General features: G+C 34.5%; 1 protein-coding gene across 1 annotated transcript in view; it reads left to right on the top strand.

The window, feature by feature from the left end:
• The window catches only part of LOC124367257 (CAD protein-like), a 90,138-nt gene that overhangs the window by 33,002 nt on the left and 37,341 nt on the right, over positions 1-19,795 (top strand). The window contains 11 exon segments of the mRNA XM_046823956.1: positions 1,135-1,356; positions 2,434-2,637; positions 4,004-4,222; positions 6,628-6,740; positions 6,742-6,840; positions 7,646-7,854; positions 9,868-9,999; positions 10,895-11,070; positions 15,236-15,435; positions 17,740-17,947; positions 18,844-19,062. Of these exon segments, the coding sequence (XP_046679912.1) occupies positions 1,135-1,356; positions 2,434-2,637; positions 4,004-4,222; positions 6,628-6,740; positions 6,742-6,840; positions 7,646-7,854; positions 9,868-9,999; positions 10,895-11,070; positions 15,236-15,435; positions 17,740-17,947; positions 18,844-19,062 (2,001 nt within the window).

Below are 19,795 nucleotides of genomic sequence, written 5' to 3'. Positions count from 1 at the left end.
TGGTATGTCTGTATGCTGATGATTTAAATGTTTTGTTTTCTGGTCAGAAGCTTGAGAATATTGAAATTTTATCATATATTGGTCTAAGTAGGATTAAGGTTTTTTTTAGCAAAAATAATCTTTTATTAAATTCTAAAAAATCTAATTATATTTCTTTTTCTACAAAGCAATCCAGATCAAATTTCAACTGTGACGTTTTTCTAGACAATGACTTAAACAAGTAGACCACACAAAGTTTCTAGGACTTATAATAGATAAAAATTTAGCTTGGGATAAACATGCAGATCATGTTATTAATAAGATGTCTTTATGCATTGCGACAAATGGCAAAAATTGGTAATTTAAATGCACACAGTTAATACATTTTTAATTGATCCACTCACATTTAGCTTACGGTATAAGCATTTATGGAGCAACAACGATAAGCAATTTAAATTGGTTATTGGTCCTACAAAAAAAGTTTTTGGAGTCATGAAACATTTAAGATATACAGATTCTGTTAAACAAATTTATTCTGAACTTGGAATTCTGACAGTATATGGTTTACACTTATTTGAATCAATAATTTATGTTAAAACAATTTTTCGATCCTATACTAAAAACAAATAAACATACATATAATACTCGTTTTAATAGACTTATCGATCAAAACAATCTCGAATTGTACGAAAAGAAAACATATTACAGAGGTGTGAGATATTTACAATTTAACAAAAACATTTATAATGGAAACAGATCCGTTAAAAGTAAAAAAGGATTATTTAACTAATATTGTCTATATTCTTTCGAGGAATATTTTAATACAAAAACTGATTCATTCATTTAAAGAACAATTGAAGATAAATTTTTAAGATTTAAGTTTTATCATTGGAATGAACTAATGTTACCGTTTTTTATTTATATTTTAAAATTAATATTAGTATTTAATTTTTTAGTGACACTATTCTTTGTACCTTGTACATATTATGAATAAAGTGGTTTGACTGTGACCATTGTAAACATACAGGTAGATATTTCAAGAACTTTACATATTTCTATATCTATCTTTGATTCCAGAGCATGTTAGACTATCTCCTTTTGAAATAAAAAATGTCCAAAACACCATATAAATAATTGTGACTTCTTATTGTGTAGGCGCTGGAGGCAGCTGAGAAGCTGGGTTATCCGGTGCTAGCCCGCGCTGCGTTCTCATTGGGTGGGCTGGGCTCAGGGTTCGCCAACAATAGCGAGGAACTCCGCCGCCTCGCTCAGCACGCCTTCGCTCACTCCAGTCAGCTGATCATTGACAAGTCCCTCAAGGGCTGGAAAGAAGTGGAATACGAGGTGGTCAGGGACGCCTTTGATAACTGCATAACGGTGAGTTGAGATTCCTTAGTTTTGTTGACAAGATCTAAGGAAGTAACAGATGATTTGTTCACTGAGGGCAAGAAAGCTGAGTAACTTCTCATTGCTCTTAGCCTCATATATGAGTGATCTAATTCAGTGGAGTTAGATAATCCACCCATTGTAGATCCATCCATATATTATCTAAACCATAAATGTACACAGTTTTATAAATCCAGAATTTGGCTAGTATTATATAACTTGAAAGACAATTTCTACTGAGGTTCAACAAAAAATATTATAGTTATTTTTTCTTGACACGAGACAATTGTCAAATAAAACTGATTATTTATTCAAAGAATTCAATAGAAGCTCTTATAAACATTCACTACCTGTGAAATTGTGTTGGCTATCTAGCAAAGGATAATCTTATGGTAAGAAGATGAATTACTTTCTATATGTTCTATTACTTGATTACTCTTATCCTTTAGACCCAATTTAGAAAAGAAAGATAGAAAGAGAGCAGTCTGTAGTTTGCAATAATGTCTAGATTGTCTGCCTTAAAAATTAGCATAGATTTTTGAAATTTTAGTTATTACAAAAAACCTTTTTAAATAATAAAAGATAACATTCTACCAGCATCTTCTTATTGGAATAGAATACTTAATTTATAAACAAACACTCCAAAAAATTATAACATTTTATTTTTGTTAAGAACATTTGAATTATTAATAATAACTTATTATTAAATAATTAAATATTAAGTAATTATTAAACTAATTAAAAATAAATGAATAAAGTCAGTTAGTTAGTTTTAGTTTTTATTATTAATTTTTAATTAATTTTTTAATTTCTGTTTATTATTTAATTAATTATTGGAGTGTTTGTTTATAAATTAAGTAATTAAAGATAAATTTATCAGATGAATTTGTAAATTAAAAGTTGTTTAGCAATATTAGTTATTGGTATTGGATGTCTTCAAAACTTTTTGAATATTTGTTGGGAAATTAATTATTATATACATGATTTCATCAGCCAAACATATACATACTTAGTTTTAGCACAACATGATAATCTACACAAAGTTTTAACGTCGGGTGTGTCTGCCAGGTCTGCAACATGGAGAACGTGGACCCGCTAGGGATTCACACAGGGGAGTCTATCGTAGTAGCTCCCAGTCAGACCTTGAGCAATCGGGAGTACCACAGGCTGCGGACCACGGCTCTCAATGTGATCCGGCACTTTGGAGTGGTGGGCGAGTGCAACATCCAGTACGCACTCAGTCCCACTTCCCAGGAGTACTACATCATTGAGGTAACAGACGTTAGGAGGTACTAGAAATTATTAGCGAGACTTGAGATACTTTGAGGACACCATCCAGTATGCACTCAGTCCCACTTTACCAGGAGTACTACATCATTGAGGTAACAGACGTTAGGAGATACTAGAAATTATTAGTGAGACTTGAGTCACTTTGAGGGCAACGTCCAGTACACACTGTAATGTAATAGATCTATATATATTTTAAAAAAAGACTGAAGGTTTGGTAGTTGGTGTTGAATATGTTGAAAACTTAAATTAGTTCAGTAAAAATATTTTTTCTTACTTTATAAATGTATGTTTTCATATTGAAGATGGATTGGATTTCTGTAATTAACATGAGTAATTTTAATGATTTAGAGTAATTTAAGTTTGTTTACAATTAAAGTTGCTTGTATTTTTATATTGTTATTGTAGAACTTGGGTTTGCTGCTTAGTTTTTTCAAACCATTCTGTGTAAATTTGTTAACTGCCTCTAGCTTTGGCATAAAATGACTCCCACCCAAGTGCAAGATTTGTTTCTTTTTGGGTTAAGAATAATTTTTATTCACACAATAGTATACAAAGGTTTTCTGTGCAAGTCAAAACATCAGTATCATGTATTATGAAAAAAGCCACAGAACAAGTGTTCACAATTATAGCATACAATCTGAAGGTAAACACAATAAATTTTGTAACAATTTAAAGTTATTCCTACTACAAAAACAATTCGGTATAATCAAGACATGGGTGTCACGAGAGCCTCTCTGTCAAACTGTAAAAACTCGCATCAAGTAAGCCTTTAATGACAATTTTTGAAACTGTTTACATTTGTTTGAATTTTGTTTACATTTGGAAGTAAATTCATGGATTTAGAACCATTGTAATCTTCATGTTTAAAGGTTAAGCCTGAAATGATCTGAAATTAGGTTAATTTCTGTGCCACTGTAGCTTATGGTCAAGAAAAATTTATATGTGGAAAAAGATTTTTCTGAAAGTTTTCAAGAAAAAATAAACATTTATTCAAATGAAAAATGAGACAAAGGTATTCTGTGCAACTCAAAACATCAGTATCCGGAAACGCTCTCTACAGCTTGTCTGGTCTCATTCCCCAGACGACCCTCAACGCTCTCTTTAGAGGAGTGAATACTTTATTAAAGTTGGTAACACTATAAAGTTTCCAAAATATTATTCCTTACCTCAGTTTTGACTCAAATAATCCTAAGTAACCCAGTTTAAGAACTTGTTCTGAGGCAAATATAGAAAGGCACCTCAGGGTGAATGTAGCTGAATTTAGCTGCTTTAATAATCCAACTTTTTAGCATAGTTGTTCACTACTCTATTCGTGGTGACAAAAATATGAAGCTCATGCTGACTGCAGGTGAACGCCAGACTGTCCCGAAGCTCCGCCTTGGCCAGTAAGGCCACAGGCTTCCCACTGGCCTACGTCGCAGCCAAGTTGGCCCTGGGCTTGGCACTGCCCGACATCAAGAACTCCGTCACCGCCACAACCACCGCCTGCTTCGAGCCCAGTCTGGACTACTGTGTCGTCAAGATACCCCGCTGGGATCTGAGCAAGTTCTCCCGAGTGAGCACCAAGGTAGGGTCCTGTTCTCATGATGTATTGCTAAGTGCCATCTAGTAATGGAAATATGTGGTTAAAAGTACAACAGGATGAGGGTGAATTCTTTGTTTCAAGTTTTAAATTCACGATGGATTATTTGAAGGGATAATAGGATTTCGGACATTTGATATCGTTATAACACTTGTAACATATAACAATGGTAAATGAGGTGGAAATGATATTCTTTGCACAAAATTGAAAAAATACAGGGTCCCCACCCGACCGTGAAAACCGTGAAACCGGGAATAAGCCGTGAATTTCGTTCACCGTGAAAAAACCTTAAATAAGCCGTGAATTTTGTTTACATACCGTGAAAATCTCTACAACTTTTGAATAAATAAAATCAACACGGGTCGTCGTCAGACGATCATATGGGAAAGTTGACCTTCGCTATTGCAAAGTAAAAAGTAGCACGCAATGTAGGGGATAGACCACGAAGTTTGACAGGTGCTGCTATCTGAGCGATTTTACTGATAATATGGTTTATAAACAAATGAGGAAAAGGAAGGGCCGGTGGGAGATGACGCTTCCGGCTCAAATCACGTGAGGCCTGTCTTTGTCTGTCGCCAGGTTCCGGGCCTTGGCTGCGCTACGCGGCTGTAAACAAGGCATTCTCTGATTGAACGCGAGATTAATAACACAATTTACTTGATAGATTGTCGTTTGATGTAAACACTTTTCGTATTGGAGTTTTATTGTATCAGATATAGTCTATTATTGTTTTCATAAAATAAAAAAAGTATACAAATCCTTAATCTAATGTAAGGAATTTAAATTACATTTTAACTTAATTTCATTGCTTGCGCCGTAACCGAAGCCTATTGTTATTTCGTTCTTTTAGACGTTTCCGTCAATTCCTGCACGACCAATGACATCGTTAGTCAAATGGGAAGAAGTTTTATATTGTATTTTACCGCTCCGCCGCGTCTGTAGTGTTTACGTCTCAACTTCGCCCCTCTCCAACACGATTTTGTTTGTACCGGTAACGTTGTTTATGAAAACTTTCCGACCTTGAATTTTAATTTTTTTAACCGTGAAAACCGTGAATTAGCCGTGAATTTGAGTATTTAGATTGAGTGGGAATCCTGAAAATATGAACAGGTAAGATCTACTTAGAACATTTCTTAAAATTCTTTTTTTAGTTTAAAGGAATTAATAATAATTTTTACCTGAAAGTAGAAGGAAAAGTGATGAAGTTTTATTAAAAGTAATAATAGAAATAACCATCCATTGTTTTTATTATAATCTGTGTTATAACTTCATTCTACCAAATCACTCCAGGGCCTTTTGTGAGAAGAAACGTTTGTACATGGGGGCTAAATGTTACAACTAGACTTACTGATGAAATCAAAAGCGTTGAGGCTTGAGTTTTGAAGAATAAACCGCATCATTGGCTGTCGGAGAGACCTTTTTATAATTTAAATGGAACTGATAGTTTTGGTAATTATCTTGATTACTACAAGTTGTAATTGTAATGTATTGTAAACTTTTGACACCACTTCAATTCTTGATGACACTTGATTTCTTGATTTTGAAATAAAGTTATTCTCTCTCTCTCTCTCTCTCTTCTCTTAGTTGTGTTCAGAAATCATAAGAAATATAGACTGCATTCCTTTCTAAAATTCTCTAAACTATTAGTTCCTTGGAAACTATTAGGCATACTACGAATAGTATGTAATAGTGACCTAATTGATTTTTAAAATAAGGATGAAGTCAGACGCCTTTTAAATTATGTATAATTTTATACTTTAGACAATTTAACTTTTTTTCACCAAACATCTCTTTATCACTTCAATCACAATCCTTTTACAACTAGTATTCATAAAACATAACTCAAACCAATTAAATATATTTGCAGTGACTCGTGGTACAATAATTATGTTATTAATTGTTTTTGGTTAAAGTTCCATAAATAAGTAATTCATTATCAATGTAATCACATCATGTACAATTTTGAGTCTGACAACATATATGTTGTTAAATTTATTTTATTGTATGGCAAGTTCATTGCCACACGTTGTTTTAAGTTTTGTTATGCGTGTTGTATACTATTAGGGCTTTTTTATGTATTAGGGTTTTTTGACACCTGAGGAAGAGGGTGGAATGAAATCCTCAAAATGTTGTGTTCTAATTTTGTAACATACAACAATGGTAAATGTTCAAAGTTATATTACCAGAGAAGTGTTCGGAGATCTAAACTCAGAATGAAGATATCATTATGTGGCATGTTGACTAAACGACATCCTGGCAAAGTGTGATATTACAGTCTAACATATTACAGTCTCATGATCGATCTTATAAAGACCGGTCTTCTGACACTGTAATTAGTCAGGATGTCAGAGTTAACTACTCGTGTATTTCTCAAAATATTGTAACTACAGATTGGGAGCTCCATGAAGAGTGTCGGGGAAGTGATGGCGGTGGGCCACAAGTTCGAGGAGGCGTTCCAGAAGGCACTGCGAATGGTGGACGAGAATACGGCAGGTTTCGACCCGTACGCCAAAGGCGGTGTGTGACATCGAGTTGGAGCAGCCGACAGACAAGCGCATGTTCGTGCTGGCTGCGGCACTCAAGGCCGGATACACTATCGACAGGTGCGGTTAGATTAGTTACGTTAACGGATACATTCGTAAGTGTTGGTATGTAGTACCTATCGATGTATTCAATTTTTATAGAATAAAAGACACAGTCGATGTTTGTGATGTTAGTGTTATTCTTGATGGTGGAAGATAAAAAAAAGACAGCAATAGAAATTTGCAAAACACATTGCACAATCTTTCGTGTTGATTGTGTAATATGAACACTTGTGTTATAGTGATAATTTCATAGTTAGGTATTAGAGAGCACATTAGCAACAAAACAAATCAATTACTGTCAAGTCAATTTAATTCAAACAATGCTACTTAAGTCTCTAGTTCATCAGTTTACTATCAGGCATTAACACAGGCATGGAAGTTGAGTTAAAATTTGAGATTTGTATTAACTGATTGTTGTAGAATGAGATTTATTTATTTTACAGTGTTTAGCAAGGCAGTCAAGATTGAATAGCATAAATTATAAGATAGCATAAATGGATTTCAGTGAGAGAAAAACGGAGGCTGTGGGAAATTAGAAACATTTACAGGTTAGTTATGTAAAGGGATCAGGAAATATGCATGAATTGTAGAAGAAAAATGCTGAAACTGTTTATTGGATATTTAATTTAGAAGGTTAGGTGTTAGGGGTGGTGGAATCCCTTTGGTGGAAAGTAAAAAAAAGAAAGAGGAGACTGCAAATAAGAAAGTTAAGCTGTGAAAGTGAAATAGACTAGGTGTAGAAAATTTGTAATATAAGTTTTGCTTGTATCGCAGCCCTAATTACTGTGTAATGGTGATTGTTCTTATTTATTGTTCTCTGTAGACTCTACGAGCTGACCAAAATCGACCGGTGGTTCCTTCATAAGATGGCTAACATCGTTAACTACCAGACAGTGCTGGAACAGCTGACACATCCCGAGCTGACGGCTGAACATCTGCTCACCGCCAAACGACTTGGGTTCTCCGACAAGCAGATAGCTGCCTGCGTCAAGTCTACAGAGCTGGCCGTGCGCAAGAAACGGGAGGACTGCGGTAAGTCTCTTTTAGAGCAGCTGATCTGGGTGGAAATGTTTTCTAATAGGTTTGTTTGTTTTTTTTTCTCTTAGGACAAGAAACTTATAAATTACACTTAGTCCTGTAAGAACCTTTGCGCTGCTTCCGGAGTGACAAGATATTCAGGATGGGTAAGGTTAGGGAGTAGGGGCCGCCTCCTATCGAGATCCATGAGGAAGAATTAGGGCACTACATCTCAAAGTCATGTCCCCCTGGAAGAAGGGGAGGCCAGCTCTGAACCAGCCTCTCCAGTCAAAATAGGCAGGGGGTGGCATACTCTTGGTGAGGTTAGCAAGAACCACTGACGTTAGGGAACAAACCCCACCAACTCCAACAATCATCTCCCACAGTAGACTAGACCTATCAAATTGCCCATGAACCCCAGAATCTCGACATATGCGGTTAGTGCTGTGCCGCTCCTGGACATCCATAAGGTTGCCCAGATTGAAGTGACACATCGGTTTTTGCTGTGCCCAGTGTGGGTTCAACTGGAAGGTATAAACCAGCCAGAAGTGATCCCTGCTGAGTGTTCTAATAGGTTGATTGCTACATGGTTTAGTTAGTTAATAGCGAGTCACTGCATATAATTCTATATAAATTCTACCACTGTTGTTCAACGTTGTAAATTAACTCTGGAATGGGCAGTTGTCTTTTTTAGATGCTTTTTTGAAATGCTTCTAACCATATCTAAAAATGTACCTAATTTGAATAAGTTTTCCTTAAATAGCTAAGATGTGAAACATTCTATATTACGTATTTGCATTGCGTAGTGCTAAATTAGGTCAACGTTTATTTATTTTTTTGCAGTTCTACACAAATTTATCGTTTCCGTACTTTTATCAGCTTTTCAGTTTTTATTGCAAAAAAAGTTTTATATTTAATGAATTAAACTATATAAACTGTTATTTAGTACTAAATTTGGAAGGGAACTGCTGACTTGAACTTTTTATTAAGACCTATGTATGGGTTTTCTGTTAGTGTTTTTGTTTCTAAAAATATATTTTGTAAAACATAACATTGCAAATAAATAAAAAAAAAAATATTTTGTACCAAGCAACTGCAATCTACACCTAAAAACAAATAAATTATGCATAATATTACCCATTTTGCATATTTTGTTTTGAATTTTTATACATAAGCTGCAGAATGGTCCAAAGAGCTTGCCAATTAAGGAAATTTAATTGCTAATTCAAGAGTTATTGATCAATAATTTTGAGCTATTGAGCTAAACAGTTCTAATAGGAAAGAAGATTGGTCTTATATTTCCCAGATTGAAAAAAATCGCTCTCTTTTTGACATAATTAGAGTGATTAAAAAATTGTCATGGCTTAAGATAACATTATAATTCAGTAACCGAACTTGTGAGATATGTTGATAACTGTGTTATCAATATAAACATTATTATTCATACATTAATTATAATGTAGATGAAAAATGTTGTAATTAGTTGTAGATGGAAGTATGTTTATTTTGATTGTTCACTTCTGGTGTTTTACTCATTAGTTTGAGTACCGTATTAGAATATATTATTAAAAGTTGTGTGTGATTCAATCATAAAATATTTGATTGAAAAGTATGTTATGTAACTTGTATTTGATTTCATCTCAAATTTTATTATTTATAAAATTGTAAAAGCATACACAACAACACTGCTACACTGTAAAAGTTTTAAAATTATTTTAATAAAATAATATACAACATTTTTGGTGTGGAATGCTTATTTAATTTAGACATTTTGTTGTGTTTTTGTGTAAAATATTAGGTTTTACCGTAAAACCTATTTTTCTTGATAATCTGAGAAATAACAATGTATGTCTTTTAGGTTTTTAAGATCTAATATATTTTACAAACATTTTAATTTTTAATTTCAAGCAATTTTTTAGCTTATGTTATTCTAAATTTAAGTTTTATTTATTTGGAATAGTATTTGGCAGTACAAAATGCCAAATAGGCAAAGCATGTAGTGTGACGGATGTGTCGCTTCTGCCATAGGTGTGACTCCCTGTGTGAAGCAGATCGACACTGTGGCTGCGGAGTGGCCTGCCAGCACCAACTACCTGTATCTCACGTACAACGGCTCCTCGCACGACATCGCCTTCCCCGGTGGCCTCACCATGGTCATAGGTGAGCTCTTTCCTCCTGGAATCACAGCTGTTTTCCGAGAAAAATTCTTTGTTGTGTAAATTTACAAATATATTTTTCTACCTTCCTTAGTTTATCCGCATCTCCGTTCCTGTTACGTGATCACCCTTAATTAACATTTGATATACTCCTAGAGTAAATAATTGACTTTAAATTTAAGAACTACTACTGCTGATGAAGACTGAGTAGTAGATTACTCCTATCGATGAAACTGCTGATAAAGACCAATGACCCGCTTAATACTAGTGCCAATTTTAATTTTTACAATCAGCTAAAATTCAAAAGATACCTTTTCCCCTGTATTTTGTACAGTCAACAATTAAATAACACAGCTTATTTCCAGACTTATTTTCTGTTGAATTTTTCAATAATAATGGCAAAAAATCGTAATAGTTTTTTAAAGTAAAACGTCTGAGTATAACGAGAAATGTATGTAGGCTTCACAATTTTGCAAAAAATGATTTCAATATGTTTTTCATGTATCCCATGTGGTACCTAAAGAAATAATTATCTTAAAAACTAAGCAATCAATTGCCCGATGGAGTACACGATAGTTTAAGGTATTTATATAAATGCAGGATCACATTTAACAAACAACCAAGACAAGCAATCAATAAAATCGTTTTAATGAAATGCATTGCAACATGTACACAACGCATCGGGCGCACAACGCACTTTCAAAAGCCCAGTGTGTACCCAATTGGGTACATGACAAAAGCTTTGAAAGACCCTGTGTATCTGATGGGGTACACGTCGCCATGAACGTGTTAACAAAAAAGAATGTTTGACTTAGTAATTTTAATGCTTTTAACTTCTCAAAAGGTGTTCTGAATGCTTTTGAAATGAAGGCTAAATGTCAAGGGCATTTTATTTCCAGGGTCCGGAGTGTACCGAATTGGCAGTTCCGTGGAGTTTGACTGGTGCGCCGTTGGTTGTCTAAGAGAACTGAGGAAATTAGGCCGCAAGACCATCATGATCAACTACAACCCCGAGACAGTCAGCACAGACTACGACATGAGCGATCGGTTATACTTCGAGGAGATATCTTTTGAGGTGAGTACACAGTGATCCTGTTTCAAGTTTACTCGGTGACGTTTTCTTGTGCTCAATATTTGGTGAAGTGCAGGGTAGATTTAGAGAAAGGAAAGTTCTTTTAATGGAGGTTTACAAAACAGCTTCTTATAGGAATCGTCTTTGGAGTTTCCGAGGAAGTAACATGAGTGGGAAGAAAGTGATTATAATATCTGTAAGTGATATTTAGTCTATTAACCCATCATGGTTTTTGACGTAATATTACATTCATAACGATTGCGTAAAAGTATGCTACTGATGTAATGTTACAAGTCGTTATATTGTTCCTGTTTTATTCTGTTGTCTGGTGTAATATTGTGCAAGAAGCATTTCTATGACAACCACGCATCGTGCAAGTAATTATCGGCGTTTTCTATTAGATATCAGCACTCCTTGGTCCTCTGTCATGAGTGTTTGCACCTTGGTGAGTTTGCTGTAGTCGCACAGTGCAGACAGCTACCAGGTGTTGTTGTCACCCATCCTAGAGTATTTTATGGTTTTATTTCTAGTGTTTATTGTACCATGGAAATATCCTACGCACAAATGGACGATTGGCTTTGTTTGCATGATGATAACACAGACACAGATAATGAAAATAATTTAGTAAGGAATAAAAATTTGCAATAAGACAATAAAAATAACTTGTTTTTCATAAAAAAGTTTAAATATCAACTAAACTCTACAAACCTGTGTAAAAAAACAAAAAAAATTCAGCACAACAACATAATTTTAGGTATCTAAAAACCATTACAGGGTTAACTATTGAAGGCTCTGGAATTATTGTATACGTCATTGAATTATTCAAAATATTTGAAGAGCAATTGTGTAATTGACATACAAAAAAGGTGAAAATTCTAAAGTTTTTTCAGGTCTCACTGTTTATTGTAATTCTCTCGCTTGTAATCAAGAAACATGTGGCAGTGTTGGAGTTGGAAGCAGCAGAGTTCTGTCCCATAATTTGGTACCTAATTGTGTTAGATCTATTTTGTGCTCTCAACATTAATGCTGTCTTTGTACAGGGGTATGCTGATGTCATTGTCATACTTGTAACCGGTAAGTTTAACACCACGGTCGCGGAATCTGACTAACAAAGCTTGGCACTGTCGGAAGACTGGTGTTGTAGAATTAGTCTTAATGTTGATTAAACTCTTACAAATCTACTTTGTTTGCTTTGCCGATTTTGTCAACTGGAAGCCATCGAATGGACCCCTGTCGATGCAATGTTGTGTCATGAGGTAAGGTCAGAGATTATACGAGGTAGAGTCAAAAAGTTCCCGGAATCAGTTTAAATATATTTATTGAACGAAAGTAAAAACTTCGAACCTATTTTCCTTAAAAATACTCTCCTGCTACATCAACTTTCCCCAAAAATCTACGGCTAATTGAACCACTTATGGAAATCATGGAGGTGTCTCAACGCTTTTGTCATATTTCGTTTGATAACCTCAGCATCAGCAAGTTGTTCACCCTTTAATTATGCTTTGAGCTGTGCAATCAAGAGGAAATTGGCCGACACGAGGTCAGGTGAGCAGGGTGGATGCATTGGCCGCGACAGTTATCTCACCAGATATTGTAATCCATTGTTGTTTGTGGTCTGGAGTCAGCACTTTTGGAACCACTTGCAAGTAAATTCGGATGCATGTTCAAATTGTCATGAAGGATGGTAAAAATCATGTGATAGTTTTACCTCAGTTGTGATTTCATCAATCATTATTCTTCTGTTTGCCACACTTGCTGAATGTTGTCATCAGATGGTGCAGTTTGAAGGCATCCACTACTAAGTTTACCTTCATCGTTAACACGAACTTGAAGAAAACGTTTGTGCTATTCATAAATTTGACTCTTCTTCATCGCCTTGTCTCCATCTCTGTTCCAAGGGTAAAATTTGAGTTATGATCTTTGGAGGTACAGCCATGATGGTGGTTCATAGATGTTCCAATTCCAAATGCAAACATAAAAAACACATGTTAACTTTAGCCAACTGGTTTAAATTTATTTTGTCCAACAGTAATTCTTCAGATTTCACAGCACCACACCATATACGCACATAGTATTAATAGGGACATACAATTTTCTTTTTTTTTGCCCTGAGGGAAAAGGACGGTTTGTCCCTGTGCTTAGTCCTAAAAGGACCTTTGCGCCTCCCTTACTTATATTTGTGTCCTCAAAGACCTTTTACAGAAGCCTATCAGATTTGAGGGCTCCTGTTCTCTGATATCCTTGGGCTGAGGAAATATGCTCCCAGTAATCTTTTCCGAATTTTTGATATGACAGGACAATTTAACCAAATATGCTCTGCTGATTCCTCCTCTTCTTCACAGAGTCTACATTTGTCAAGTCTGGCTAAGGCCCACCCTCATAAGATGTTTCCTTAGGGGACCATATCCTGTCAACATCCCTAATATCAGTCTTATATCCTCCTTACCCTGATCTAGGAGAGCTGCCCACCCCTTAGCGTAAGGAGAGATAAACATTTTGGATAGTCTTAATCCTGAGGCTCTACTCCAGCCAATTATCTTAGTACTGGTTGTTTTACTTACATATCTTACTCTTGTGTGTTATGACACACTTTTAAACAAAATCTTTGGGGTTTGGCACGCCCTCTGCGAGCAAACAAACACACGAAATGCTCTCTCCACAGGTACAAATTATGATTGAGCGTTACCCACATTACCTATGGTCCCCTCTCCAAAATTATTACCAACTGCTGCACAGTAAAATTCTAACCAGTGACATGCGTTGGGTGTCTCTGGACATAGATTCCGGAAACTTTTTTACTCTACTTCGTATATTTCAGTGTTATTTTCAGCAAAGGCTTTTCGGCTGAGGATGTCATTTGGACAGAATCGTCAACAGAGGTAAGAGGTTCTGGTAGAGTGCAGACGTGTGGTCTGCAGGTCTTGTGAACTGAAACCAAAGTTTTTGCACCACTCACATTTCTTATGATCAGGTCTGTACTGATGTACGGGGTTTATTTTGGTGGTCTTTGTAGAACTACAAAAAGTAGTGAGTAGTCTGGTAGTTTTCCAGTCTTCCTGAGATGAATTCTCCAAGAGACCTGGTCATCTGTTTCACTGTTCGGAAATTGACTTCCGATTTGACAATTTTTAAGTTAGAATAAATGTTAAGTTTTACATTTGTACTTGGCATTGAGTGTATTTATTGTGGTATTTGCCATTGTCTTGAGAGTCAAGTACCTTCTGCCTTGTGTTTTCATAGCAATAAAGAATAAATGTAACACTGTGACGAAAATTATTTGAGTAGAAGGAATTATTATTAGTAGAACTGTATGAACGAAAGCTATAGTTTGTCATATATAAAAACTAGCAGTTAGTCGTAGCTTCACACACAATTTCCTACTTAAAAATAGGGACATTGTGGGCATATTCCTTTTAAATAACATTTTAAACATCTGAATTAGGTGATAATCAATTAAAATATTCTAATCTTCTGATCCATTTTTGATTTAAGTTTAAAGAGCAGTGTTTTGGGGCCCTCAGGTCAGACAGTGAAACAGTTTTTATAAGTAATGTGAAATAACTCTAGTGTCTCTCCAATATTTAATGATAAACGATTTCAGTAATATTTAAACTATTTTAGGCCAGCTTGGAGAAAACCTAAAGTCGAAGTTCTTAGTTTTTCAGTTAACACACTCTTGATGTAATGCATAATGGGACTCTATGTCATTTTTAAATGGAAGTTGATTGTGTATTGATGTCCTGATCAAGAATATATACACGTACACAGATCTGAGTAGCCTATTTCGGTCAAAAAGTGTGTACCTATGGCCATTGTAGTTTATTCCGGTTTAAGGTATTTCTGGTGCCATAGTCGAATTTGTCTAAAAGACCTACTTTTATATAATAATATATATCTCATGTAAGATATAATAGATTATTGGTGGTATTTGTTGTCAGAGGACCATTGTTTCTGAAAATTCAAACGAGACATACCTTCTTCTCAGTGTCACTTGTATTTTAGTTGTGTTTGATATTTATGATTTCCTCTTTATTTTTGCAAATCTACTAATTTCTGTTTTCCAATGTTCTTTCTCTGTTACTCCGCACAAATCCCTTCACTTCTGTTCCATCTCCCTCTATCTTTATTTGAATCTATTCGCTTTATGAGAACCTTGGCTCCGGTGCAGGTGGTCATGGATATCTACATCGTAGAGAATCCCGAGGGCATAATTCTGAGCATGGGAGGTCAACTCCCCAACAACATTGCCATGGACCTCCACAGGCAGCAGGCTCGTATCCTGGGCACCTCCCCGGAGTCCGTGGATGGTGCAGAGAACCGCTTCAAGTTCTCCCGAATGTTGGACCGCATCGGGATCTCACAGCCGAGGTACAGCTCTCTCCTTTGGTCGTTTAACTTAACCATTTACTGAGAATGTGTTAACTTGCACGTGGCGGTCAATTATCCCCTTATGATTGTTTTGTAGTCTATTAAAAAAATTATATATTGTTATATAGTATGTTGTATATAATTGTTTTCAGAAAAAATATAGAATTTTCATTTAAAGTTAAATAAATTGCTTATATAAAAGTTATATACATTTATATTTTTGTTTATAAATTTATAAAGAAATTCCGTTGGTGGGGGGACTAATTAAAATGTTATTATTTTTAGAAAATGAAAAAAATGAAGATAGGCATTAGCTTGTAAACTTTTATGTAGTTTAAAAAAGTATAACAGTTGTTGCATTTTCTAGAATAGTACGAATGTTACAAATAAAAATGGGATAAAATACACAAAACTTTAAAAAAAAACTGAGTTTTAGATTGTTGTTAATTTTTATGGTAAAAATGTAAGTACAAAGAAAAACATATTATGTTGTATATAATTTTTCTTAATAATTGCAAAATAGTATTCTTACATAACAACATGTCTATTTAGTTATTAGGCCTAGAAGGAAAACAAACATTTATAACTAAAGTTCAATACAAATATAATACTTTCAACTAAAATTTATTTACAGATACAATAGCACCAATCGTGAAGTAAAACCAAAACAAAATTATGATATTACACCATAAATTATAGAATAACCACAATAATATGTCTGCTAGATGATCATCAAATAAGTTAACAATATGCCAAAATGGCAAACATGCAAAAGAAATTCGTATTTCATCAGGTAGTTATGTTACAGTATGAAACAAAATAAAAAGGAAAAAGATAGCTAACATTAGAATAGCTAACACTAGTATAGCTAACTATAGGATAGATAATGTTAGGATAGCTAACATTAGGATAGATAATATTAGATAGCTAACGTTAGAATAGATAACTTTAGGATAGATAATGTTAGGATAGCTAACATTAGGATGGCTAACATTAGGATAGCTAATATTAGGATGGCTAACATTAGGATAGCTAACATTAGGATGGCTAACATTAGGATAGCTAACATTAGGATAGGTAACTTTAGGATAGATAATGTTAGGATAGCTAACATTAGGATAGCTAACATTAGAATAGCTAACTTTAGAATAGATAACTTTAGGATAGATAATGTTAGGATAGCTAACATTAGGATAGCTAACATTAGATAGCTAACGTTAGAATAGATAACTTTAGGATAGATAATGTTAGGATAGCTAACATTAGGATAGCTAATATTAGATAGCTAACGTTAGAATAGATAACTTTAGGATAGATAATGTTATGATAGATAACTTTAGGATAGATAATGTTAGGATAGCTAACATTAGGATAGCTAACATTAGAATAGCTAACTTTAGGATAGATAAAATTAGGATAGTTAACGTTAGGATAGATAACTTTAGGATAGATAATGTTAGGATAGCTAACATTAGGATAGCTAACATTAGAATAGCTAACATTAGAATAGGTAACTTTATGATGGATAACATTAGGATAAGTAACGCTAGGATATCTAATGTTACAATTGCTAACTTTAGGATAGCTAACATTAGATAGCTAATGTTAGGATAGCTAACATTTCAAGTGGTATCTCAATCAAGTTGATACATTCATATTTCGTACTAAATGAAGATCAACACTATTTCTCGGCAGAGATCATAATAAGGGTTAAAAGTGTGTTTCAAATTAACAAATTATTAATTTAATATGATTTAAAAATGAGGTTCATCATAATTCAATTAAGAAAAACTTTGAAGATTTCATTTTTGGTCACTGGTTTTTTTTGGCAAAATAAGCATTTCACCACTAAACAGTAGTAATTATTAAAAATGTTACATTGATGATTATTTAATCTGTTCCAGTCTGTCATCTAACATTATTATTACTATCTTGTTCAAAGTCTAGACCCCTATAAACGTACATCCTTTACCATTTTTTTTCAATATCTAAGCTATAAGGTGAAGCTTGAGGTTTATTGCAGCTAAGCTCAACTTGACTTATTTTTCAGTAGTCAAGCTCACACTTATCCACCTCTAATAAAGTCTTTTTTGCTTTTAAGAATTACTTGAAACAAAAAGTGTAACAAGTCATATTCTAAAACAGCAAAGAAAAGCTAACAGTAGGAATAGAAATGTCTGTTTTTGTCTTCATGATTATGTATGCTTTACTAGTTTTAGGATTGGAAGGTTTACGACTATCTTTGCCATCGTATACTCTTGCTCTCGTGTATTCGTGTAGTTATAGCGTGGTATCTGTTGACAGATGGAAGGAACTGACCAATCTGAAGTCGGCTGTGGAGTTCTGCGAGGAGGTAGGCTACCCGTGCCTGGTCCGGCCGTCGTACGTGCTGAGTGGTGCCGCCATGAACGTGGCTCACTCTGAACACGACCTTGAGAACTACTTACAGTCTGCCAGTGAAGTCAGCAAAGAACACCCTGTTGTCATCTCGAAATTCCTCCTGGAAGCCAAGGTAAAAATGGGGTTGTGTTGGTTTTGACTGGATTTAACATGGGAATACAAAATGTTTTGAAATTACGGTAATGTGCAAATGTAATTTTTGTAATTTTGAGTAAGTATATTGATCTTCTTTTAATCATAGGAAGTGATGGAAGAGTTTGCAGCATTTTTTAAATAACTGTAATGACCAGCACACACGGTTTTGAATATCAATCTCTTAGGTGGTCATTTTTACCTAGTCAAACCTGATCTTACAAAGCCTTAAGCTTAGGGCCTTAAATTTAGAACTAAACTTGGTCATCTAAAACTTGTTGTATTTAAGTTTTGTTTGTTTTAACTTGTGTATTCATTAAGGACGCAACAGGACCTTCATAAAATTGTTTTGGCCATCTGTGCGATTGCCTTGATAGAAAGATCCTAGTGTCTTGAAACTTGGTATATAGGTTCCTCTGTGTCCTTTTAAGAACACTATTGATGTTGGGGTCAGAAGGTGAAACAGTAGTTTGTCTTTCAGTCTGTGTGTCTCAATAGTTGACAGAAACATCTTAGATCTAAGGAAGAACTCTATTAATTTTGTGGTCAAAAGTTTAAAGGACAGTTTGACCATCTTTCTATCTGTCCAGCTGCCTGTAGAAGAAAGGTCCTAGGGACTCGAAACTTTATACATAGTTCCTATTGGTCCAGAAAGTACTCTATTGATTTTGGGCTCAGGATTTTGTCTCTCTGTCTCAGCGATAACTCTTGATCTATAACTCCTAGAGACTAAGAACTTGGTATGTAGGTTTATCTTGGTTCATGGAAGAACTGTATTGATTTTAAGGTTAAAAAGTAAAAGGGCAGTCCGTTTGTCTGTGTGTGCGCTATCCGTTGTGTAGATATTTTTAGATTGAGAAGTTTTGATTGTTGTAGGAGATAGACGTGGATGCTGTGGCGTGTGACGGCGTGATCCTGTGTATGGCAGTGTCAGAACATGTGGAGAACGCCGGGGTACACTCAGGAGACGCTACACTAGTCACCCCACCTCAGGATATCAATCCGAAGACCCTGGCCAAGATAAAGACCATCTGTCGGGCCATAGCCAGCAGCCTCGAGGTCACCGGGCCCTTCAACATGCAGCTCATTGCCAAGGTCAGTTGGGTCAACTCGTAGCTGTTTCAAGTGTTGTAGTCATCGTGTCTATTGCATTTTAATCGTTAAAACTTTATTAAATTAGTAAGATAACAATGCTACTAAGTAACCATCATTTACTATTAATTTAATTTTTTCTTTGGATTTGTGTCCTCCCAATTAATCAAATTAATTATCAGTAACAAATACTAATCATTCAAAGAAAAGGTTATGATTGATGTAAAAATATTCCAAATTTAAGGTTTTTTCAGCCACAGATACGAGTAAGCTCCTCAAAACATAGAACATTCAATATTGGGGTTGGGTTAGGTGAAAGCTTAGAGTTTTGTGGCTTAGTAATATTTTATGTCTTGTAAATTTATTTTACCCAAAATATTATATAACAACACATTTTATAATTTTTTCGTACATATATTTTTATTTTTCAAATTAAAAAATTTTTATTGTAAATACAATAAAGAATTACTTATTTACCTTAACCTCTACAAGTACCTGAAGATGGATTCTTCGAATCCGAAATGTACATTGTACCAATAAAAAAGTACAAAAGTGTTCAAAGTTGTATTCTAATTAGTTACAATAAAGAAATTTTATTATTCATTCAGTAAAATGTAATTTTGTAATTATTGTGATGTAAAACAACTTGATGTTATTTAAAAGTTGCCATTTTACTGGGCCATGAAATAACGCTGCTAGCAGTATATTTTATTGGTTTTATTCATAAATAAATATG

Source organism: Homalodisca vitripennis, chromosome 8 (genome assembly GCF_021130785.1).
Source record: "Homalodisca vitripennis isolate AUS2020 chromosome 8, UT_GWSS_2.1, whole genome shotgun sequence".
NCBI classification, from domain to species: Eukaryota; Metazoa; Arthropoda; class Insecta; order Hemiptera; family Cicadellidae; genus Homalodisca; species Homalodisca vitripennis.
Note: the sequence above shows the minus strand (reverse complement) of the source record. Positions and strands in the feature narration are given on the sequence as shown.